This window comes from Neoarius graeffei, chromosome 9 (genome assembly GCF_027579695.1).
Source record: "Neoarius graeffei isolate fNeoGra1 chromosome 9, fNeoGra1.pri, whole genome shotgun sequence".
In the NCBI taxonomy this organism is placed as follows: domain Eukaryota; kingdom Metazoa; phylum Chordata; class Actinopteri; order Siluriformes; family Ariidae; genus Neoarius; species Neoarius graeffei.
Window position 1 is genome coordinate 91,712,016 of NC_083577.1, and position 25,834 is coordinate 91,737,849.

The window sequence follows — 25,834 nt, forward strand, 5'->3', positions numbered from 1 at the left end:
TGTCAGTGAGGTCATTAGAATTCATTAATTCAGTGAGGCATCTACGTGAGGCCATGTGTGGCTCTATGTGATTCCTGTCTATTACTTTCTCCGTACAGTTGAAGACCCCTCCCGAAAGTAAAATCTCCTCAGGATCACAACCATGTAAAACAGTGTCCAAATCATTTAAGAACAACATTCTCTCAAAAGGCAAAGTAGGTGAATACACACCAACAAAGGCCAAAAAAATATTTTCAAATTTGGCTCTGACTTTTAAAAGCCTACCCTTTGAAATCTCCTCAACCTCACAGGAAATAGGAGTAAAGGTTCTGGAGAATAAAATGGCAACCCCACCACTAATTGAAGTGTTGTGGCTTAACAGTGCAAGTCCATCAAACTCTCTTACCCAGTCAACTTCACTGATTGTGTCGGTCGGAATGAGTTTCTTGAACAAAAACAACATCAAACCTTTTTTGTTTTATTGTCTCAAACAAAGTTGCTCTCTTAATTCCTTCTCTGGCCCCATTTACATTTAGAGAAGCAACCCGGATTCCCTTCATAAATAAAAGAAACAGCTGTGTATACATCATGATGAAACAAAAGGAAATTAAGCTTTGTCCCAACTGTCGTTCATTAGAACATTAAGCTTAGTTAAAAATTTCTTAAGGCAGTAAACCTCCTGTTCAGCAAAACAGTTCTCACTCAGGAAAGACCTGGTTTTCATTATAAACTGTTCTACGTCTGGGAAGAAATCATCCACACGCACATTTCTAGTGTGCTTTGTCTCTTTCAGAAACAACTTAATGTCATCTACACTATTGAGGTATTTCACCTGACGTCACAGGGTCACGTGACGCCCCGGTGTCCACCATTTTGGACGGCAAGCTAGCTAATGTCAACAACAGTAGCTAGTATGTTACTGTAGCAATATTTACGTTCAGTCATTTGGATGACTGTTAAAACCTTTCAGTCTCAAGTTTTTCCTTTACTGGATTTACTAGTTTACTGAGCTAGCGCGAGATGGCTCCCGGCTCGGCCGCCGAGCGCGCGATGGCTCCCGGCTCGGCCGCCGAGCGCGCGATGGCTCCCGGCTTGGCCGGAGAGCGCGCGATGGCTCCCGGCTCGGCCGCCGGGCGCGCGATGGCTCCCGGTTCGGCCGCCTAGCGCGCGATGGCTCCCGGCTCGGCCGGAGAGTGCGCGATGGCTCCCGGCTCGGCCGGAGAGCGCGCGATGGCTCCCGGCTTGGCCGAGCGCGCTAGCTCAGTAAACGAGTAAATCCAGTAAAGGAAAAACTTGAGATTGAAAGGTTTTAACAGTCATCCAAATGACTGAACGTAAATATTGCTACAGTAACATACTAGCTACGATGTTGTTGACATTAGCTAGTGCTAACAGCTAGTTGCTAATACACTGCTACAACTACACCGACCCTAATAATACAGTTCTTGGTCATTGCCTGGTAACAGCAAATTTATAACGGGCCATGTCTCAACAGACTAAGAAGTTATTTCAATGACATTTAATAACATTTTGTTTATCCTGAGGACCGAAAGTAAATGAAAATGTGAACAAACCTTAGCTGTAATAAGATGGCGACCACCGGCTCCAGGGACGACCCGCTGATGTAGGCATGTTACCCAGCCTGACACAAAATATTTGTAGGCATCCAAACTCGTATACGCTTTCAGATCAATACCTGTGTATGGCGATGGGTTTTTAACGACATAGGTATACAGATCATGTGGGCCGAAGTCAGGTAAAGACGAGGGCTTCGTGTACTTCCGTACGTCAGTGAACAATCCTGGTGGAAGCAGGTAAACGTCGTTCTCTAAGCCTGCTAAACTCAATTTTTGCAAATACCTCTCCCTCTGCTCGCCCTGTAAATGCCCTATGTCGCTGGATAGTGAAGGTGTTTTCTGCATCTCGCTCCTTTTTCTTTTATGTTTTTCGTTTGTCGCCTTCCTCGCATTCAAACTGATTCGAGCCGTGCCGTCCAAAATGGCAGTGTCACATGACTTGGTCACGTGAGTGAAATACCTCAATAGATGCGACTGGTAAAGCCACTCGGCCGTAAGCTGTAATTCACACTACAGTCGGAGAAATCGCTTTCATTTTCAGCATCGCTTGAAGTGGCAGTAAGAGTTTTGTTCTTTTTAGCTTTCTTTTTAACAACGTCCTGTTTTCTCTTTGGTGGAACTTTGAAAACATTCTCTTCTGAATCTATGAGCATTTCATCAGCAGAGACTGAACACTGACTGCAGTTAGTGACCGACTCGTTGCTGTTTTGCGAACTGTCTGCGGTCCCAGATTCAGAGCTAGCGTTCCCCTCTACAGCACACTCGGAACTGCTGAGTTCAGTTTGAGAAGCAGGAATATTAATTCCTGTAGTCTCGTGAGGTTCATCTGCTTCAGCGACACCGGGTGAACCCGGTAACTCATTCCCAGTGCTCAGACCAGTCTCTGCAAATCGCCCCTCTCTGAGGTTTTCATCAGCCTCACCAGCATTTTCCCCTTGTCCCTCTGATTCACCCCCTTTAAAGGGACAAGCTCGCACCAGGTGCCCCATTTCACCGCAGCCCAAACATTTCACACTGGTTGCTGCAAAAACAACGTAGTTAAAATTCAGTGGCGGCTGCTGGTTTTTAAAACAGGGGAAGCCCATTTTACGCATTCATCGTAAAACCTGTAGGCCGGATATCAAAGCACAGAAAGGTGTGCCCCATTAGCATAGTGAACTAGACAACCCCACCTAGTGGCAGAAAGTATTTTTGCTTGTACATTTCATGTTATAGTCTGGCTTGCCAGGCTAGTGCCTCATATCCTTAATCAAAAATATCAAACATCCAAAAATCACTGGCTATTCAACGAAGAGCCTTGAACATCATACCCTGATATGCAACACAGAGTCTTTAACACAACACCCAGCTGTGCAACACATCCTTGAACAACATCTGCAACACAGTCTGGAAATTCATAACCAGGTAGGCTATGCAACACACAGAACCTTGAATATTATACCCAGGTATAACCTATAACACAGAGCCCACCATTCTCTTAACATTACTGAACAATATACACACTTCACATTCATGAGCATGAACACTATTTATACACAAATTCTGCCCTCCGCTCCTTTTCCAGAAAATGGTCTGTGACCCTGTCATACCAGCTGGTTGTGCTTTCCAGAGACTTCACCAATTTCTGTTAGCAGCTAGCACTGCAGATCCCAATAAGGCTCAAGCTAGCCTACAACCAGATTGAACTACAAATGAAATAAACGAGTGAATTCACGAATGATCAAACTGATAGAATGGATGAAAGTTAACAGAGCACAACGAGTAATATTTGCATTTATTTACAGAGTAATGTACAGAGACATCAATGAGAAGAACCGTTTATATGAAAAGAAATTCGGACAGCACTTTGGCACACGACTGCACTTTCTCGACATCCGCTAGGGACTGACTGATCATACTTCCGTGTTCCTCGCCGAAGTACCGCCCTCCTCATGTCTTTCAAACACTACCTCCAATAATCCTTTATCAGCCCGGCTTCTTGTCCCTCCCACTGTCTCGTTTAGTCCCAGAGAAGCCCGGCTTCCCTGGAAGTGACGATTTTGTTGATTTTAACCAATAACAACTAGCCAAAATTGGCTGTTCAGAGCCGTCTCATAGACTGCAACGGATACCCGGCTGCCAGTCAGTGTTGCCAGATACTGCTGACGTTTTCCATCCCAAAATATGTTCAAAACCCGCCAAAATGCACTTAAAACCGCCCAATCTAGCAACACTGCTGCCAGTCCATACAGGGAGTGCAGAATTATTAGGCAAGTTGTATTTTTGAGGATTAGTTTTATTATTGAAAAACAACTATGTTCTTGATGAACCCAAAAGACTCATAAATATCAAAGCTGAGTATTTTTGGAAGTTGGAGTAGGGCTTTCTTAGTTTTAGCTATCTTAGGAGGATATCTGTGTGTGCAGGTGACTATAACTGTGCATAATTATTAGGCAACTTAACAAAAAACAAACATATACCCATTTCACTCATTTATTTTCACCAGGGAAACCAATATAACAACTCAACATTCACTAATATACATTGCTGGCATTAAAAAAAAAACCAAAAACAAATCAGTGACTAATATAGCCGCCTTTCTTTACAAGGACACTCAAAAGCCTGCCATCCATGGATTCGGTCAGTGTTTTGATCTGTTTGCGATCAACATTGCGTGCAGCAGCAACCACAGCCTCCCAGACACTGTTCAGAGATGTGTACTGTTTCCCCTCCTTGTAGATCTCACATTTGATGAGGGACCACAGGTTTTCTATGGGGTTCAGATCAGGTGAACAAGGAGGCCACGTCATTAATCTTTCTTCCTTTAGACCCTTTCTGGCCAGCCATGCTGTGGAGTACTTGGATGCGTGTGATGGAGCATTGTCCTGCATGAAAATCATGTTTTTCTTGAAGGATGCTGACTTCTTCCTGTACCACTGCTTGAAGAAGGTGTCTTCCAAAAACTGACAATAGGACTGGGAGTTGAGCTTGACGCCATCCTCAACCCGAAAAGGTCCCACAAGCTCATCTTTGATGATACCAGCCCATACCAGTACCCCACCTCCACCTTGCTGGCGTCTGAGTCGGACTGGAGCTCTCTGCCCTTTGCTGATCCAGCCACGAGCCCATCCATCTGGCCCATCAAGACTCACTCTCATTTCATCTGTCCATAAGACCTTAGAAAAATCAGTCTTGTGATACTTCTTGGCCCAGTCTTGACGTTTCATCTTGTGTGTCTTGTTCAGTGGTGGTCGTTTTTCAGCCTTTGTTACCTTGGCCGTGTCCCTGAGTATTGCACACCTTGTGCTTTTTGACACTCCAGTGATGTTGCAGCTCTGAAATATGGCAAAACTGGTGGCGAGTGGCATCTTGGCAGCTTCACGCTTGACTTTCCTCAGTTCACGGGCAGTTAGTTTGCGCCTTTTTTTTTTCAACACGCTTCTTGCGACCCTGTTGACTATTTTGAATGAAACGCTTGATTGTTCGATGGTCACGCTTCAAAAGCTGGGCAATTTTAAGAGTGCTCCATCCCTTTGCAATATATGTCACTATTTTTGACTTTTCTGAGTCCGTCAAATCCCTCTTCTGACCCATTTTGCCAAAGGAAAGGAAGTTGCCTAATAATTTTGCACACCTGATATAGGGTGTTAATGTCATTAGACCACACCCCTTTTCATTACAGAGATGCACATCACCTGGTATGCTTAATTGGTAGGAGGCTTTCAAGCCTATGCAGCTTGGAGTAGGCCAACATGCATAGAGAGGGTAATGTGGTCAACATACTCATTTGCCTAATAATTCTGCACTCCCTGTAGAGCCCATTGAAATAAGAAAGGTTACAGCCTGGCAGCAAAGGTGATTCTCGTAGCGAACTGCAAGTTCATCAGACATCACTCAAATAAGTAACAGGATAGTTATGAACATAAATACAATCTTGGGCATATATTATGTTATGCAAGTTATTGTTTTAATGAGAATTCAACGTCGTAGACGCCGCAGTTTGGGGAGAGAATTTTAGGTGAAGCTCGGCTTCCCTTGTTGTCTCTGAGAAATCGCCCCTGTTAAAATGATCAACATTAACATTCAGCCTTAGATCCGACTCGTCCTTATTATCTTTCAGGATCATGTAGACGAACCGTCTAAAGGACGCTACATGTTTAAGCAGCGGAGATTTACTGGCGAGAGGAATTTGTTTAAAAGGTGACACCAGTTTGCCATAACGTGATAATGTGTGTGCTGGAACATGATCCTGAAGAAATGCTGTACATTTGATAAACAACCTTTCTAGACGGGGAAGAGAACTGAGGTAAAAACACCATCAGTTCCCGCTCCGCGTTCAACAACATCATTCGCCATTTCGGCTCTCTGAGGAACAGGACAGCCGCGTTATTCAGGGCTGCTGAGAGAATATTGTCATGACCGACAGCTAAACCGCGAACTCCCCCGCTGGCAGCCGAGACATTCTAACTGCATGACGCCGCGTGAGTTGATCCAGACTCCTCCCACACCCGGGACAGCCACGCCTCCGGCACAAAGGCGGAGCCAGACGTCCCAGTAAACAACCTCTGTACTAATTTTACTATATCAAGTAAGCCAGATGTTAAAGCGCTACGATTAAGGTGTTTATTTTAAAGATAGAAAAGTTAGAAAAACATTACGCTCCTGCTCCATACACTCACTCACTCTACACACACAACACTCAGCTCCATACACTCACTCACACTCACTCCACACCACTCAGCTCCATACACTCACTCACACTCACTCCACACCACTCAGCTCCATACACTCACTCACACTCACTCCACACCACTCAGCTCCATACACTCACTCACACTCACTCCACACCACTCAGCTCCATACACTCACTCACACTCTCTCACTCCACACACCACTCAGCTCCATACACTCACTCACACTCACTCCACACCACTCAGCTCCATACACTCACTCACACTCACTCCACACCACTCAGCTCCATACACTCACTCACACTCTCTCACTCCACACACCACTCAGCTCCATACACTCACTCACACTCTCTCACTCCACACACCACTCAGCTCCATACACTCACTCACTCTACACACACAACACTCAGCTCCATACACTCACTCACACTCACTCCACACCACTCAGCTCCATACACTCACTCACACTCACTCCACACCACTCAGCTCCATACACTCACTCACACTCTCTCACTCCACACCACTCAGCTCCATACACTCACTCACACTCACTCCACACCACTCAGCTCCACTCTCTCTCTCTCTCTCCCCCCGCAGTGAGACTGACCTGAGCGCGTTAACCGGTGGGTTATTCAGAGTGATTAAAGCGATTGATCCCCTCACGCGCGTGCACCGAGCCATTGCGTCCAACCAGCGCTGTTCCGGAATAAACTGTCCCGCTCTGACTGTCAGTGACTCTCCGTCAGTGTCAGTGACTCTCTGTGAGTCTCTCTCTCTCTGCGGCCTGAGCAGCTGCGGCTCAGTTTAAAACTGGACTTTGTTCCGGTGCACAAACTGCAGTGTGTGTTTACTGTTCCAGCAGCTGAAGGAGGGTTCAGGAGCTGCAGCACTGCGCACAACTGCGCTCTCACATACACACACACACACACACACTCTCAATCTCTCTCTCACACACTCTCTCTCACACACACACACTCTCAATCTCTCTCTCACACACTCTCTCTCACACACACACACACACACACTCTCAATCTCTCTCTCACACACTCTCTCACACACACACACACACACACTCTCTCTCACACACACACACACACAATCTCTCTCTCACACACTCTCTCTCACACACACACACACACACACACACACTCTCTCTCACACACACACACACACACACTCAATCTCTCTCTCTCACACACACTCACTCTCTCTCTCACACACACACACACACACTCTCAATCTCTCTCTCTCACACACACACACACTCTCAATCTCTCTCTCACACACTCTCACACTCTCTCTCACACACACACTCTCTCAATCTCTCTCTCACACTCTCACACTCTCTCTCACACACACACTCAATCTCTCTCTCACACACTCACACACTCTCTCAATCTCTCTCTCACACACTCACTCTCTCTCTCACACACTCACACACTCTCTCAATCTCTCTCTCACACACTCAATCTCTCTCTCACACACTCACACACTCTCTCAATCTCTCTCTCACACACTCACTCTCTCTCTCACACACTCTCTCAATCTCTCTCTCACACACACACACACACACTCTCTCAATCTCTCTCTCACTCACACTCTCTCTCTCTCACACACACTCTCACACACACACACACTCTCACACACATCGCAATCCAGGATGGGCATAAACTCGAGGCAAAATAATACATATAGTCCAGTGTATTTAATAAATGTGTTTTTATGACTATTTTAGTAAAAATATATATTTTTTAACTAAAAAATAATAAAATTCTAATCTAATTCTCTGTGTGGTTTTGAGCTGCCTGTCTATGATTCCTGATTCATTTCCCTCATTTGTGTTACTGTTTTTATTTTATTTCCTAAAACGTATTTTTCATTTTATGTATTTATTGATGTTCTCCACACACGCTTTATTAAACTTTTAAAAATTTGTAAGCAAGCACGAATTCCAATTGGCTGCCCACACTCACATGATCTATTCAAGGCCCGCCCACATTGTTCTGCACTTCCTGGTTGTGTTTCTGTAAACATGCGCTCTATAGTGGGGTTAGCATTTATAATTTTAATTTCTACTTTATATCTGTATTGTCTGTCCTCTTATCTCCCTCCGGTACCGAGTCTCATCCAACAGAACCGAGTGGAAGCAGAGGAAGAGCCGGGAGGAGAGAGAGAAGTGATCAGGTCAGAGTTACAGTAAGCCTCACTCATTCACTCTCCTTCATTTCTTTACAGTAATCTGGGTTCATTCTTCTGTGTCCCAAATCACCCCTCCTGTGTCCCAAATCACCCCCCTGCCTCTGTCAGTGCACTGAATAAAGGTTGTGTAGTGCTGCATGATGTTCCTCCAGCTCTGATTCCTGCAGTAACAAGTTACAGAAGTGCTCTTTTATTCTCCACTCATTCTGTCATACAGTCAACACATTTATTATTATTATTATTATTATTATTATTATTATTATTAAATTTACCTGGTTTATCCCATCACTTTTTTCACATATTGTTTTGCTTGTTAATTAATTCACCTTTTCCCTTAAGTGTATAGGGTTTAGAACACAGGCGATTGCTCTAAGACAGCGAGGGAGGCTCAGCCTCCTCTAAAAATGACGAACATCGTGTAGGATGAATTGCGCTAGGCTTATGTTATAGCCGACCTTATAACATTGCTATTTCAGATCCAGAATCATAGAAATATATGTGCTCAACCCAACTACAGTGCGAAATCATTCCGTTATAACTTTCCCCAGTTCGCCTAATGTGTGCGTGAGTTTTTCCCCCTCGTGACAGCGCGATGCAGCCCAGCCTCAGTGCACTTCAATGGCATTTGGGAGCTCTGCGCTTTTCAATCTCAAAATGCAAGACGATTATTGGACAAATACTGCGAAAACGCCCGCCCACCAGACTCCCAGCCTCAGTGCACTTCAATGGCATTTGGGAGCTCTGCGCTTTTCAATCTCAAAATGCAAGACGATTATTGGACAAATACTGCGAAAACGCCCGCCCACCAGACTCCCAGCCTCAGTGCACTTCAATGGCATTTGGGAGCTCTGCGCTTTTCAATCTCAAAATGCAAGACGATTATTGGACAAATACTGCGAAAACGCCCGCCCACCAGACTCCCAGCCTCAGTGCACTTCAATGGCATTTGGGAGCTCTGCGCTTTTCAATATAAAAATGCAAGACGGTTATTGGACAAGCACTGCAAAAACACCCGCCCACGGACTCCGAGCCTCACAGTGGGAGGGACATGGCAGTTTCCGCGAGGAGACTGGTGATTGGTGAAAGCGGCTGGATATTTTCTTTGATTGACAGCTCGTTTCAACTATAGACAGGCAGCAGTGAATCTCAGTTCAGTCCCATGCAGATTCGCAAGTGCTGTGGTGTATTGTAAGAGATCAGCTTACATTTCGATTTCATTCATTACATACGGTTTCTACCAGCTTTTTTAGTTTGTATATATTTTCATTGTAAATAAAGCAGGGATGAGAGTTTTCCGCTTTTCGGCGGATTTCTGCTTTTTCTGAGCGAAAATTGATATTATGCCAAATCCGTTGAGATGTTTTTTTCATTGAGGGGGTTGGGGTATGTTCCTTTGTGATACTCAAGCGTACGACGATGTTACATGTTTACATTTTCGCCATCTTTAGTCTCGCGGTAGAATATGTGTTATCTACAATGTAATTGGCCAAAACATCGCTGGCGAGAGCATGATGGCCAATCATAACAGTTCTTACAAGAGTGTGGGAGAGAACAAAAGCCAATCATAACAGTTCTTACAAAAGTACCCGCATCTGTTCTATTTTATCGAAACTTGCACATGTTCATCGTCGCTGCGCTTCAAAAATACGTTTCTCTTTCGTATCGGCTTTTTTACTCAAAATGCCGAATACAATTGACAAGCGAGATGAAGCGAAGGTACATGAAATCGATGCTGGTATAAAAAAAACAGAGAGAGGACTGACAAGCTTTTGTCTTTGGCCAAAAAGCTGAAGAAGTCGTTGAAATGATTAAATGAAAATGAGAAGTGACTGTGAACTATAAATAGGGTCATTCCATGCCAAATCAACAAATATCTGACACATTTATGCTCGACCATCTCAGATTTCAATGAAATTTGGAGGGCTCAGAGATACTGTTAAAAGAAATTAATCCCCAAAATTTGAGCTTCCTATCTCCAACGGTTTTAGAGATACAGGCATTTGAATTTTTCGATCCAATGTGGGATAGCAGTTAGGAACTTGTACATTTTTTTCAGTAATCTCCTAGACCCATATTTTATATTTCCAAGTTTTTGTTCTGTCTCTCAAGTATTTCTGAGCTACGGGTGTTTAAAAAATCAATTTTTTCCAAATTCGAATTTTTTATATTATTTCCATTTTATTGATGATTAAGGACTGATAAATACAACTAAATGATTTGTATAGATAAGGAAACATTTTACTTGTGTTCATGTCACAGAAATATGGTTTTAAAAATATTATCATTTTGAAATAAGCTCAATAATATATGAACATTTCACATTTTTCAGTAAATATATGAGTGATTCCACGCTTATGGGTACTGAAATGGGGACATGAACTTATTTTTAAAAATTCACCTAAAACCATTTCTTTTTTTACCATCAGGTCACAAAACATGTAATCTTTAATGAATGATATGTTAAAAGATAAGTTTAATTTTCTGAGATGTAATAAAAACATTTATATGCCAAAGTCAGAACGTAACAGAAGTGTTGTGGACATATATATTCTCAATTTTAACAATGTAGAATTACTTTTTGAAACATAGGAAGGTGATGTTTTAGCAAATATAATTAATAAACATGTGTAGTAGAATAAACATACACATTCTTTCAATAAGATTAACATGGTATATAGCTAGATTGTAATTAATTTGTAACAGACGCGAGATGGACAATCGTAACAGAAGTAATGTAACAGACATCATTTTGGAACTCATAGGCTTGACTTTGGCATATAAATATGCTTTTATTACATCTCAGAAAATTAAAGTTATCTTTTAACATATCATTCATTAAAGATTACATGTTTTGTGACCTGATGGTAAAAAAAGAAATGGTTTTAGGTGAATTTTTAAAAATAAGTTCATGTCCCCATTTCAGTACCCATAAGCGTGGAATCACTCATATATATATATATATATATACTAGTAGATCTTCTGAAGGTACTTGGCAACTCAGCTTCGGTATTCGTCGGGGGCTCCAGGTTTCCAGTTGGGTCACGAGCTTCCTTCTCAGGTCAGCAGCTCTTGTGTTGAGGCTGTTAGCTGTTGGGGCTTGGTACCCAATCTCTGGTTGTGGGGATGATGATGACATCTCCCCGCTGACCTGTCTTCCTGGCTCCCCCTTGCCATAGCATCATTGTTGTATTTCATTAATCTCTAGTTGTGATAGTAGATTTCGATTACGGATGTAACACTGGGCTAATAGCTGTTTCTTTGTTAGCCTTGATTGTGGGTTTCGAAGTATCCAATGGTCCCACATTCGCTGCATGTATCCCCTCTCTCTGGGATTGCTTGTATAGTAGCATTCCAGCAAATCCGTATTTTCTGTCCTCGTCCATCGATGTCTTGTTCCAGTAGCCCATTTCTCATCAGTTTGCCCTAGTTCCCTAGCAACTGACACAGACCTTGTTGACCCGGGCGACGTCTGAGCCGGTATGACTCTATCAGTTATGTCTTCACTCATTCCTGAGGTAGGCTGATATATCATGAGGGGTCTTGCCTAAGGACCCTTACTGGATGATGTTTTGCACCGACCGGGATTCAAACCCCGATCTCCCGCATCGTAGTCAGTGAGCATTACCACTATCCAGCTGATCAAGTGCGGCATATACCAAGGAGATGCGCTATCACCACTGCTGTTCTGCATAGGCCTGAACCCCCTCAGTCGGATCATCACGAAGAGCGGCTACAGGTACCGATTCCGTAGTGGGGCAACAATCAGCCACCTGCTCTACATGGATGACATCAAGCTGTATGCCAGGAACGAGCGACAAATAGACTCGCTGATCCACACCACCCAGATCAACAGCGATGACATAGGGATGTCATTCGGATTGGACAAGTGTGGCCGGATGGTCTCAAAGAGAGGCAAGATGATCTGGACTGAGGGGATTGACCTACCGGGGGCAACATAGGTGATATCCAAGACAGCTACAAGTAACTTGGCATCCCACAGGCTAATGGAAACCATGAAGAGGCCACAAGGAAGTCAGCCACAGCCAATTACCTCCAGAGAGTAAGGCAGGTCCTGAAAAGTCAGCTGAATGGTAAGAACAAGGTCCGAGCCATCAACATGTACGCACTACCAGTCATCAGATACCCCGCTGGTATCATAAACTGGCCAAAGGAGGAGATAGAAGCCACAGATATCAAGACTAGAAAGCTCCTCACCATGCATGGAGGGTTCCACCCCAAGTCCAGCACCCTGAGACTATACACTAAGCGGAAAGAGGGAGGCCGAGGGCTAGTGAGCGTCAAGACCACGGTCCAGGATGAAACATTGAAAATCCGAGAATACATCAGAAAGGTGGCCCCAAAGGATGAACTGCTAAGTGAATGTCTCAGGCAGCAGAACCCTGATGAGAGTGCAGAGGAGGAGGAGGAACAGACAACCTGGAGGGACAAACCCCTACATGTCATGTACCACCGTCAGATAGAGGAAGTGGCTGATATCAAGAAATCCTACCAGTGGCTGGATAATGCTGGACTGACAGACAGCACAGAGGCACTAATCATGGCAGCACAAGAACAGGCCATAAGCACAAGAGCCATAGAGGCCAGGATCTACCAGAGTAGATCAGACCCAAGATGCAGACTGTGCAAAGAAGCCCCTGAAACAGTCCAGCACATAGTAGCAGGGTGTAAGATGCTAGCTGGATCAGCGTACATGAAGAGGCACAACCAAGTGGCTGGAATAGTATACAGGAACATCTGCAACCAGTATGGAATAGAAGTACCCAAGTCCCAATGGGCCATACCACAGAAGGTGGCTGAGAACAACAGGGCCAAGGTTCTGTGGGACTTCAGCTTCCAGACTGACAAACAGATCCTGGCTAACCAACTGGACATAGTGGTGGTGGACAAAGAGCAGAAGAGGGTGGTGGTGATAGATGTGGTGATCCCAGCTGACGCCAACATCAGGAAGAAGGAACATGAGAAACTTGAGAAGTATCAAGGGTTGAAAGAGCAGCTGGAACGGATGTGGAAGGTCAAGGGTTGCGTGGTCCCCGTGGTAGTGGGGGCACTTGGGGCAGTAACCCCCAAACTGGGAGAGTGGCTCCAGCAAATCCCAGGAACAACATCTGAAGCCTCAGTCCAGAAGAGCGCAGTCCTAGGAACATCGAAGATACTGTGCAGAACCCTCAAACTCCCAGGCCTCTGGTAGAGGACCCAAGCTTGAGGATGACATGGATACCACCCCCCCGCCGGGGGTGAGAAGGATATTTTTATATATATATATATTTTTTTTTTTTTTCATATAAATCACTTAACTTACAATTTCTGTTGTATGTTAGCTTATGGCAGTCAGAATCTTTCTTTAGTCCAATTCCTATAGAACAGGGAGGAAGTTCAGCCATTTCTAGGTGTCTAAGAACAAACTCATTTATACTGATCTCAAATTGAAAGCAACTACAATTAAATTCCCTAGTCAACTATTCAAAATATCCAATCCTTGCAAAGAAACACATTCAGTTAATAACATTGGTAAATTTTCTCAGTGCTCTGTATTACAATGTATTTAATATAATCCAAGCAATATAATGTTATCTGAACAAGTATGCAGTTTACAGACTCTAAAACTATAAGATATGAGCCACCTGTTCTGGTATCAAAGGTCACCTATTGTGCTGTGTTGATATTGATAATGCTGGCTGTTGACTGGTACACAATAGCTGGTCATTGATTGCTAATGTTACACAGTCTTAGATTAAAATCAATTTACAAATAATTAATACTGAGCATTAATTGAAATTTTATTTAAAATTGAGGAAGAAACATGTCTCCTGACCTATTTGAGCCTTATTGAAGCATTTATTAACCCTCAAATATCAGTTATATGAAAATATATCAAAAATTCGAATTTGGTGAAAATGGATTTTTTAAACCCCTGTAGTTTAAAAATACTTGAGAGGCACAGAACAAAAATTTGGAAATATAAAATATGGGTCTTGGGGATTACTGAAAAAAATTTACAAGTTCCTAACTGCTATCCCACATTGGATTTCTTGCTACTGAAAATGGCATGTTTTAGAAATCGGCGAATTTCAAAACCCTATTACAGACAAACTAGGAATAGTGGAGACTTGGTAAAACTGAAATTGGTAGATATTTCTGTGTAGATTTGAATAACATTCTTAGTTTAAGCATTACTGCCACAGGCAAGCTTCCAGAATGAGTTAAAAATGCAAAAAATGCAAATTTGTCCTTTTAATTTCCTTGTTAAAATCACCATCTAATAAACAATGGCCATTGAAATTATAAGTTGAAGCTTGTAGTACAAGACATTGAGTCTCTCTGTGCAAAATTTTAGGTTTCTATCTTGCATAATAAAGATTATATTGCACTTTGAAATATGTATGTTTTGAGCAAAAAACAAAAAAATCGAAAAATTCAAATGCCTGTATTTCTGAAACTATTGGTGATAGGAAGCTCAAGTTTTGGGGATTAACTTCTTTTAATAGTATCTCTGAGCCCTCCAAATTTCATTGAAATCTGAGATGGTCAAGCATAACCTCTTGTTGATTTGGCATGGAATGACCCAATAATTGTATAAAGTGTACATAGACATTATCCCATAAAGTTAGCATTTGTTTGATTTAATACATTGAACATGTATATGATGGTCAGTAAATCTGAATTAATGCTGACAGTTTTGAAAACTTAAATATTTCAAAAGACTTTGAAATCATATGCAACTAATGAGGACATAGGGTGACTGACCTTTTCTCCCTAAGAAATTTTATTTAATATATGAACATTTTGATAATTAATAAAACTTGTGTTTAATTTGAATTTAGTTTGTCATTTTTGTTGATCATAAATTATAACCATACCCTTGAATGTAGAATGTGATTTTATTTTGAATTCAAACAATACTCCTATTGATTTGAAACATATTTTCATGTAAATATATAAAAAAGAACAGATTTTTTTATCTACTACAGCTCAGATTGCAGGAAAAGTGGTTTGTAAGGCCTTATTTTTCAAAATTTTCCTGGGGGGGTATCCCTCCCAGACCCCCGGCTTCAGGCACCATCTTGTTTTCTGCTTTTTTGGTGACCACCCACTCTCATCCCTGATAAAGTGTAAATATAGTGTTGTCAAGTTTGCTATCTTAGTTCCAGAAATTTCGTTTATTTGAGTGACTGAACTTGAACTTGAGGGGGCTAGTCAGCTAACAAGAAAGCTGCGCACGGATGCCAAGCATTGCTGATTTAATTTTGGCGAAGCCATTTGCCAGTCTTCCTTTTGAGGAAAAAATTAAAGAGCAGGGTAGACCAACGCCTCAAATTGACTTGGTGAAAAAGGTAGGGAATAATACTCGTTCCTTTCAGCTGTCCTGGTACGAGAAAGTAAATTGGCTAACAGCAAGTGACCCACATCAACAACAGTAAATAGGCTACTTTAGTAATATGTCATGGATAGACCAAAAATCTCATCTCATTATCTGTAGCCGCTTTATCCTTCTACAGGGTTGCAGGCAAGCTGGAGCCTATCCCAGCTGACTACGGGCGAAAGGCGGGGTTCACCCTGGACAAGTCGCCAGGTCATCACAGGGCTGACACATAGACACAGACAACCATTCACACTCACATTCACACCTACGCTCAATTTAGAGTCACCAGTTAACCTAACCTGCATGTCTTTGGACTGTGGGGGAAACCGGAGCACCCGGAGGAAACCCACGCGGACACGGGAAGAACATGCAAACTCCATACAGAAAGGCCCTCGCCGGCCACAGGGCTCGAACCTGGACCTTCTTGCTGTGAGGCGACAGCGCTAACCACTACACCACCGTGCCGCCTGGACCAAAAATATAGAATCTATTTAAAATGTTTATGCTGAGTATATTATATTGGAATATATTTTTTTCTGGATATGAATTAAACACAGCTACAATTTGGAAAACATTTTTAAACAAAAACACAGTCGAGAACATTTCACACTACAGACCTGGATTAAAAGTGAAGGGTTATCAAAATTGTCAATAAAACATTTCTCAGTCAAAATAAGTAAAATATAGGGAAAGTGTCATTGAATGAAATGTGTGGCACCCAGCTCTATGTTTGGCTCCCCAAGGTCAGTGCTTGTGCCTATTCCAGAACACTCTGCTGTTACTGCTGAGGTTCCTGACAAAGAGCTGCTTTCAATAATGATCAATTTTTAAACAACATGCCACAATTTTAAAATATAAAATGTTAAAATATACCCCTCCCCCCAACACCACCATCATGTATATTGGACAGTAGGCTAATGGGCCAAAAGAACCTGTTATTTCACAGTTTGTGACCCTGCCAACAATCAACCAGATCAGAGGCAAGAGTATGGGCAAAATTTATGTGTTTTTTCTTTTAAAATCTGGAAATATCGTAACGGACCAGCCTCCCCTGTTTGAAAGACTACCAGCCACCACTGGTTTAGAAGTTAAGGGAACAAGAACAAGTTACAAGGAGAATATTAGTGGAACTAGGGGAGAATGAATTGGAACCAGAACTAAACACTGTACACTAGAGGAAGTGAAGATACAGGAACTGTGGTAGAAAAAAAGTAATAATTTAACCTTGAGACTTTTAGAAGAAAGCAAGCAGAAATCCAACTTTATTATATTCTTGCAAGAGCAGTGAATCTCATGGTGATGATACACGGGGCAACTTTTTGGGCAATGTTGCCGAGCAATGTTGCTGGCAACGGGCAACTAGGTGAGACACAGGGCAACTTTTCAGGGCAACAATGGGCAACAACAGTTAGCAATGGCAGTTTACAGTTAGCTAAAAAAAAAATCGATGTCTTATGGTGATGATACACGGGGCAACTTTTTGGGCAATGTTGCCGAGCAATGTTGCTGGGCAATTGCGTTTTGATTCTTTTCTATTGAGATTGGGCAACATTGTTTCTTTCTGAATGGTTTTGATAATCTCTGGCAACTTTGAGATAAGCCAATCAGAACGCGAGTATCGAGTCATGTGACCTCCGGTGAGGTTCGGATCAGAAATTTCAAACAAATATGGCGGCCGCTCAGTGTCAGTGGAGTGAAGAGATGGAGAGACTCCTCATCTGTTTTTACGCCGGTAAGGGTTGTTATTTTAATATTCTATATGGAGGAATTTACCTCACCAAAGCTCTAAAAAACAACAGACAGCTTGATTAAATGGTCACAGCAAAAATTAAGACATCGATTTTTTTTTTAGCTAACTGTAAACTGCCATTGCTAACTGTTGTTGCCCATTGTTGCCCTGAAAAGTTGCCCTGTGTCTCACCTAGTTGCCCGTTGCCAGCAACATTGCTCGGCAACATTGCCCAAAAAGTTGCCCCGTGTATCATCACCATTAATTTTTGCTGTGACCATTTAATCAAGCTGTCTGTTGTTTTTTAGAGCTTTGGTGAGGTAAATTCCTCCATATAGAATATTAAAATAACAACCCTTACCGGCGTAAAAACAGATGAGGAGTCTCTCCATCTCTTCACTCCACTGACACTGAGCGGCCGCCATATTTGTTTGAAATTTCTGATCCGAACCTCACCGGAGGTCACATGACCTCGATACTCGCGTTCTGATTGGCTTATCTCAAAGTTGCCAGAGATTATCAAAACCATTCAGAAAGAAACAATGTTGCCCAATCTCAATAGAAAAGAATCAAAACGCAATTGCCCAGCAACATTGCTCGGCAACATTGCCCAAAAAGTTGCCCCGTGTATCATCACCATCAGTGTTTGGCCCAGAGAAGCCCTTCATCTTTTTCATGCACACCCCCGATAACATGACTTGCATATCAGATATCTTCTTAACATCAGGGTGTTCAGCTTCGACATTCTCTGTATCGCTACCTTGCTATCCTCACTATCTTTACCCATACACATGCTAACAATAACCTTGCAGAACATGAGTGTGATGCACCTTACCTTATATAAACATGAGACACAGTGTCTCTGTAGCATGGCTTCTCTAAAAAATCACTACTCTGCAATTTTCCTCTACAGAACTTACCAAGTTTAAGGCCCTAGTCACACTACAGTTCACGATGGGTTTGCGAATACTTGGTGATGAAAAATTGGTAGCATCGCAACCAATCATGCGATGCACGATGATTGTTCTCTGAGCTTCGTGAGTTGCTTTTTGGTGTGTCTCCACCTCATGAGTGGCCAAAAACATCGCAAAAAAAATCAGCACATGCATTGAAATTTGGTGGTGATGTTTTTGTCAGCAAACTAAGCGGTAAATACTCACAGATGGGTTTGGGAATACTTCCTGAAACTCGGGGAACCTTCTTCGAGCCTCTTGAGATGCATTTGTCTTGAATTCCTGTTCCTTATGCTCGTGGGAGCCTTATCAACACAGCAGTGAGGTGTAGCCTAACCTTCACCGAGACTTGAAAAGTGCATTTACATTCAGGGATTCTTCAGAGCGCATTGTGCGTGTGCTTGAGACCCAGTCGTTATGGGAAACATCTGATGCTGATTTGAGTGCAATCAGCATGCACGTATAAGGATGCTGTTTTCACAGAGAGTTTGAGAAGTATTCTGTCAGGTATGTGGTGGTAGATGGATGCAAGTGTAGGAAAAGTGTTTATTAGTGATATTTGCAAACACAAAACTGAAAGCAGAGTCATAAACAAACATGGTTAGAAACAGACATGACAGTGATAATGATATTTTGCAAAGCCTCTGTGTCCTTATGAATGAATGAACCCTTTATTATCACTGTACCAGTGAAATTGACCATCAGCCTGTCCTTACAGAGGGGGAACAGGACAGGAAGACAGGGATAAAGGAAAAGGAAACACAATAATAACAACATGAGGAGAGATGAGGAAAAAAGAACCCCCCCCCCCCCCCCCCCCCCCCCCATGCTCCTGTCAGGAGTACAGTGTGGGAACATTTAAAAAACCTCTGCACATAAGCCCACAATAACACAAGTACACTTTAAAACACGGGACTTAAGGGGGGAAAGGAGGAGGCAATCAGGGGTGGGGGGTAAGGGGGTGGTAGGGGAGGAGGTAGAGGTAACCCAGCGCAAGCAAGCAGCTGTCCGCTCCTGCAGCCATGAAGGCGCTGGTCACGCACCCGCTTGTCACACTGGGGGTGAAAATGGCGACCACGGAAAGTTGGAGAAGGAATGCGAGAAATGCGAGAGCGTCTCCCAGCAGTGACCTTCAGGGGGAAATGTTCTCTCAGCAACGGCCTAAACCGAGGCCGGTGCTGTCTCAGGGAGCCGAATGTCGATAAGATATAAATTGTTTGGTCTTTCCAGATGCAGTCTTTGCACGTCCACACCGCTCGTCCATATCTGTCCATTCTGTTCAAACTGGTCTCCGAAAAACTTATTCCTTGCAAAGCCGAAAGCTTCTCCAAGATAACAACCATATTGCGGTTCAAATTCTGAATAGCCACAGTCTGAGTGCCGACAGCTTTGCCCACCGCTCCAATCATATCGGGCAGCTTTGTTGGGCTTTGAACAGCTGTCACCGTTGTCTGATTTCCTCGATATACCAGGGCAATGCCTAATCCAGTCAGCAAAAGTCCTGTAATCATGGTTCCGAATAGGTAGATATCTTCAATGTCCTCCACAGAAAGAATCGCCAGGCACACGACTGGCCACCGCTCCCACACATCCATCGCGTAACCAGCCGCAAACGTTCCGGCAGGACAGGCGGGTTCCCCCGAACCCAGGCTTCTCGTTGAGAAAACTGTATCAATTTCGTTAGGAGACCAGTTTATCAATTCCATGCTTTTTTTAGTTTAGAAAGTAATGCGGGGAGAGTCTCTTCAAAAAGTACAGCAGACGAGACAAGACACAGAAGCACAAGCAGGGGAAAAAAAAGGAGGGAGAGCAAATGCGACCGCCTTCCGTGGAAGCATGGAGAGAAAAGCAAATATATGCGCGTCCTGATTGCACTCAAATCAGCATCAGATGTTTCCCATAACGACTGGGTCCTGTGAGTGGGCGGGGCCACTCAAGCGTGCAAAGGCATGACAGTCAAGTGTTCATCTGCTGTGTGACCATAACTTTTAGCTCGCCTGTATATTGCCATGCATCATTACCAAAATGCCTCATTTTCATCGATAAACCATCGCAAAGCATCGCGAGCTGTAGTGTGACTGTAGCTTAATGAGGCTTCATTCACCCTTCCTTATTATATCCTTGTGCGCGCGCATGTGTCAGGTTGAAGTTCCCATCTGATCTGCAGGAGTTAAAGCAGATGGCCGGGTTGTTAAAGTTCTATAAGAGGGAACACAGCGGCTTTGTCCTACTCCTGTTCTCCAGCGCTTATCTGTACAAACAGGCCTTCGCCATCCCGGGGTCATCGCTACTGGTGTGTACACACATAGAAATAGCAATGTTACAACACTGCTGAGATAATCCACTGATTTTCCAACTTCACTCTTGTTTCTGCGTGGTTTTTGTGTGTGAGTGCAGAACGTCCTGGCGGGGGCGCTGTTCGGACCCTGGCTGGGTCTTGTGCTGTGTTGTGTTCTCACCACTGTAGGAGCCTCGATGTGTTTCCTGCTCTCCCACTTTTTCGGCAAGCAGTACATCATCCGCATATTCCCAGACAGGGTCGCCCAGCTGCAGAGAAAGGTGTGCGTTTATCTAACACTACTACTACACGTGCAGAGAGATTCACCCAAAAATACATTCGGTTAACTGAGGGAACTAGAAAGTAAGAAATAGTTAATAGTTAAAAACCATGGTAACTATGATCTATGGCATCTAAAACTAACCAGATAACTAGAAATACAAACAAGAAAACTATAAGAGGAAGTGATCTACTTGAACTCAGGGCTATGACGCATTTCAGTTTTGAAATAGCGTGAGTCTCACGTCTCCAGCAGCACTGGTATACATTCAGTGCTACAGTGGGACAGCAACATCTAACTCATAAACTTCAGGAATTAGAAACTATGAAGTAGTAAACAGGAACTGGTGGAACTTTCACTAGGAACTAGAACCTAGTATATGAAGGAAGCACTTTCAGACCAAATGGTTCTAAGGACTCCATGAGAGAAACTACCCACTGGGGAGCTCCCCCGGGAACTACACACCTTCAAGGGCTGGGTTTTTTTCTGTTTGCGTTTACACCGCCAGTAGGAACGCTGAAGTAACATAAGCTGGCTTGCTAGTGTGATATTAGCAGGAAATGCTAGCAAAGATTTTTACATTTCACTTAAATGTGTCAAAACTAGTGTGACAAGTGGGTTGTTATAGAAGTTCATTATAGCGCAGTTGCAGTGTACTGAGAAGTAGAACCTGGTAATAAACTGAACTAGGAGAGAAGTGTCTGATGTCTACACATATATATATAATCTAATGTGTACTCTGCGTGTGTTTGTTTTTAGGTGATGGAGAACCGCAGCAGTTTGTTCTTCTTCTTGCTGTTCCTGCGTTTATTCCCCATGAGTCCAAACTGGTTCCTCAACATGAGTTCTCCAATCGTCAACATCCCGCTCACATACTTCTCACTCTCCGTTCTCATCGGTACCACACACACAGTGCACATATGTACAGTCTCTCTGTTCTCCTGTATCAGCTCTGTGGATGCAAAGTTAGCAGAAACTAGTAAAGCAGGAATTAAACCCGAGGAATTCGGAGCTTGACTCTACAGCAGGGTTGTTAAACAGGTGGAGTGAAGTGTTTCAGATGACTGTGCTGAGTAAATACTGTACAAATTCTCCATATAGGATTTTAGCCAATCACATGCATTTATGTAAATAATTTCACTCTTCAGAGATGAGTTACAAGGAAAGAAATATTTCAGAAAGAAATGAATTTTCACAGATTTCTTTCAGGTCTGATGATGTATAACCTGGTGTGTGTGTGTGTGTGTGTGTGTGTGTGTAGGTCTGATGCCGTATAACCTGGTGTGTGTACAGACGGGCGTGGTCCTGTCTGACCTGTCATCTCTGGACAACGTGTTGTCATGGAGCATGGTGCTGAAGCTGCTGCTCATCGCCTGTGCTGCCCTACTACCATCCGCCCTCATCCGTCACTATGGAAACGCACACAAACATACAGCATACACACAGCCGGAACAGAAAGATCGCTGATGTACTACACTCACGCACAGTTTACACTGGACTTTTAAATGTTTGTATAGGTGCTATATTACTGTGTGTGTGTATAATTTTTTTTTTTTTAATGTCATGTGATCACCTCATGATGAATGGACCAGTATAAATACTTCAAATGAACTTGCAATAGAATCCAGTACATCTGTTGAACAACAAGCAAAGATTCAGCGAATAAGAAATCTTTGTTATAAATGTAATTAAAGGCAAAACTAGTTTTTGACTTGTTACTAACTTTAACCCTTACCTCTGTACTTATATACACAAGTGGAAAACAAAACATCAGATTTATCTCATCACTTTAATTTCAGTGTGGGTTTGTGTTTTATAAACATTAGGGTCTGGTCCCACAACACTGATAACTACAGTATAACTCCAACTCTGACTCTCCCTCTGCCTGAGTTTAGTTCCAGTCTGGAGCAGAAACACCACAGCTATAATCCCCACTATAATATCACTTGGTCCTGAGACTCAGGGAAATAAATGCATGAAACTTAGGAATAGTCATGAAAGTTTTTTTCAAGTTGTAGCACATTATTCGGGGTCAATACTGTACAGCTTAGACTTCAAAACAACCCATGCACACACACTAGTAGTTGATAAAATACAGATAGGTCACGGATTACGGAAATATAATAAAAATGTATTATATATATATAATAACCTAAGGGTTAGAGAAGCAGCTTTGGGACCAAAAGGTCGCCAGTTTGATTCCCTGGACCAGCAGGAATGGCTGAAGTGCTCTTGAGCAAGGCACTGAACCCCCAACTGCCCGCCAGGTATGCTGGGTATGTTGTACATCACTCTGGATAACAGTGTCCACTTGATGCCAGTAATGTAATGTAAAATACGGAGTGGTTACGGATTTTAATATGGATGCAAATAATTTACAGATCGGTCACAGACATTTCAGTATATTACAGATTGGCTACTGATTTCATACAGATGATGCCTCACAGATAAAAATTTAAGAAGTCTAAAACAAACGTTTGGGCTTATGAAGTTCATAATTAAAATATCTTACCTGCATTCGTACGTTTATTAATTTACTGGGGTGTATGGGGTGTCCAGTGGGAGTAGCTCCTCTGGTGGGGGGCTAGTACCTCTGATGGGGGAGCTTGCTGTGTCCTTTTTTAGGACAGCTCATCCATCTCTGGCCTTCCGTCTGACACCCAGCTCTCACCTGTGGCTCCTAGTAGCTGTAGCATGTGCAGCGGCCACACCCCGGTAAACCACTTCGGCAGGTGGGCTAAACCAGGTGAGGGTAGTTGTCGGGCCTCAAGCCCTCAGCAAGCTTTAAGGAATGCCTTTCCCAAGCATGTGAAGTCTGGACTTGCACTGATGGGGCGGAGGTGACCAACAGTAGGTCCAACGGCCAAGAAGGTGAACCAGCAGGCCTTGCAGAAGGCTCAGGGCATGACAGGGCACAGAAGATGCCATGGCTATCTGCTGCATCCATCCCTATCACCAGCCGTCTTGCTCTGTCTTGCCACTGGACTATGATAGGAATGGACGAGAGAGTGAGGCTGACTCTGCACAACTCTGCCTCACTTTAATCAAATTCACGTGCATTTCACGACATCACCCTTTTCACTTGAAGTCCTGTGGCGATGGGCGAGCGATGAAGCAGCAGGTGTGGATTCCCTGGAAGCTGTAGCCATGGACCTGCACACAGGCAGCTCAGACCACAGGGTCGCTTCTCGTTGACCGAAGCAGCAGCGGGATTCGGCAGCCCTCTTTAGGAATGCACTGCTCACCTCCACAGCCTGAGGAAGGGGCTAGAAAAGGTGCCCTAAAAATTGCCTGCTTCTCACAACCCTGACCAGCATACCACAGTTAGTGGGATCCCATTCAGCAGTTGAAGAAAAGGAGGGAAAACAAAGAGGGTATCCCTTACCCTCACTTCGTGGAATGTACACACACTGCTTGACAACCCTGACGCAGACAGACCAGAGAGAAGAACTGCACTAGTAGCACATGAACTGTCTAAGTACAACATCTGCATTGCTACACTGTCCGAAACCCGCCTGGCAGAGAAGGGACAACTCACAGAGGTGGGCACCGGCTACACCTTCTTTTGGAGTGGCTGCAGCAGCAAAAAATGGTGTGAGGCAGGTGTGGGCTTCGCCATCCAATCCAGCTTTGTTAGCAAATAGACAAAACTTCCCAAGGGCCACAGCGACCGACTCATGACTCTGCATCTCCCCTTGCCCAGAAAGAGTTTTGCCACTGTCATCAGTGCCTATGCCCCCACCATGACGAACCCAGATGATGTCAAGGACAAGTTCTACAAGGACCTAGAAGCCTTGATTGTCACAGTCCCCAAGTCTGACAAGCTCATCACCTTTGGTGACTTCAATGCTAGAGTTGGTATGGACTGGACAGCCAGGGAGTCATCGGGAGAAATGGCATTGGCAAGTGCAACAGTAACGGCCTTCTGCTGCTGAAGATGTGTGCCTCAAACCAGCTTCTCATCACCAACCCTGTTTTCTGCCTCCCAGGCCGCAACAGAACAACATGGATGCACCCAAGATCACGGCACTGGCATCTCATCGGCTACGTCCTTGTTAGACAGAGAAACCGGCGTGATGTCAGAGTCACCAAGTCCATGTGTGGTGCCGAGTGCTGGACCGACCACAGACTTGTCATTAGCAAGATGAATATTCATATCCAACCCAAGAGACGCCTGCAAGGGAAGAAATCTAAAAAGAGGCTGAATGTTGGCAAGCTGAAGTCTGAGGACACCCGACTGAAATTGAGCAACGAACTCGACACCCAGGTCTGTGCTCTCCAGTTTGGAGTCAAGACCATTGAAGAAGACTGGGCGGCCTTCCGAGATCTGGTTCACACCACAGCCCTCTCCCACCTCGGTTCCTCTGAGCGCAAGCACAAGGACTGGTTTGAAGAGAATGATGTGGAGATACAGCAGCTCACTGAAAAGAAGCGACAACTACACAAGGCTCACCAGGAAGATCTTTCATCCCATCCCAAGAAAGCAGCCTTTTCAGAGGCTTGCAGAACTCTCCAGGCCAAGCTGAGAGAGATGCGAGACTGCTGGCTGAGCAGAAAAGCAATGGAGATTGAGGTCTACACCTCAACACATGACCCCTGCTTCTTCAATGCCCTACGCACTCTGTATGGACCACAACCCTACGGCACCTTGCCCATCTATAGTGCTGATGGTGCCACCCTCCTAACTGACAAGACACAGATCCTCAAACAATGGGCTGAGCACTTCTGCGGTGTCCTGAACCGGCCGTCTGCCATCAATGAGGTGGCCATCCAGTGGATCCCCCAGGT

The 25,834-nt window shown here is 43.8% G+C and overlaps 2 protein-coding genes across 5 annotated transcripts in view; one reads left to right on the forward strand and one right to left on the reverse strand.

Moving 5' to 3' along the window:
* ehhadh (enoyl-CoA, hydratase/3-hydroxyacyl CoA dehydrogenase) overlaps nt 1-7,238 on the reverse strand; it is a 26,217-nt gene extending 18,979 nt beyond the window's left edge. Inside the window, exon 1 of one of the 2 annotated variants that reach the window (XM_060930450.1) lies at nt 6,834-7,238. In XM_060930450.1, the coding sequence (XP_060786433.1) occupies nt 6,834-6,907 (74 nt within the window). In that variant the 5' untranslated portion in view covers nt 6,908-7,238. Of the gene's footprint in view, nt 1-1,553; nt 3,103-6,833 lie in introns of those variants that run through there. The other variant, XM_060930451.1, reaches the window with a different exon arrangement.
* Nucleotides 7,239-8,224: 986 nt separating this feature from the next.
* On the forward strand, nt 8,225-22,814 carry tmem41aa (transmembrane protein 41aa). Of its 3 annotated transcripts, none has more exons than XM_060930452.1 (5): nt 8,225-8,422; nt 20,631-20,781; nt 20,886-21,047; nt 21,806-21,944; nt 22,308-22,814. In XM_060930452.1, exons 1-5 carry the CDS (start codon nt 8,259-8,261, stop codon nt 22,511-22,513), a joined length of 822 nt encoding a protein of 273 aa, XP_060786435.1. In that variant the 5' UTR covers nt 8,225-8,258; the 3' UTR covers nt 22,514-22,814. The 3 variants fall into 3 exon arrangements, with proteins under 3 accessions (XP_060786435.1, XP_060786436.1, XP_060786437.1); XM_060930453.1 differs by having other exon boundaries at nt 8,225-8,410; XM_060930454.1 differs by having other exon boundaries at nt 21,806-22,087; nt 22,308-22,390.
* The last annotated feature ends 3,020 nt before the right edge of the window (nt 22,815-25,834 follow it).

Excerpts from the sequence above, each read along its gene's own strand:
- tmem41aa (XM_060930452.1), top strand. The coding sequence starts at position 8,259 with ATGCGCTCTATAGTGGGGTTAGCATTTATAATTTTAATTTCTACTTTA. Across the intron at positions 21,048-21,805 it reads TCGCCCAGCTGCAGAGAAAG|GTGATGGAGAACCGCAGCAG; the intron begins GTGTGCGTTTAT and ends GTTTGTTTTTAG. Across the intron at positions 21,945-22,307 it reads CTCACTCTCCGTTCTCATCG|GTCTGATGCCGTATAACCTG; the intron begins GTACCACACACA and ends GTGTGTGTGTAG.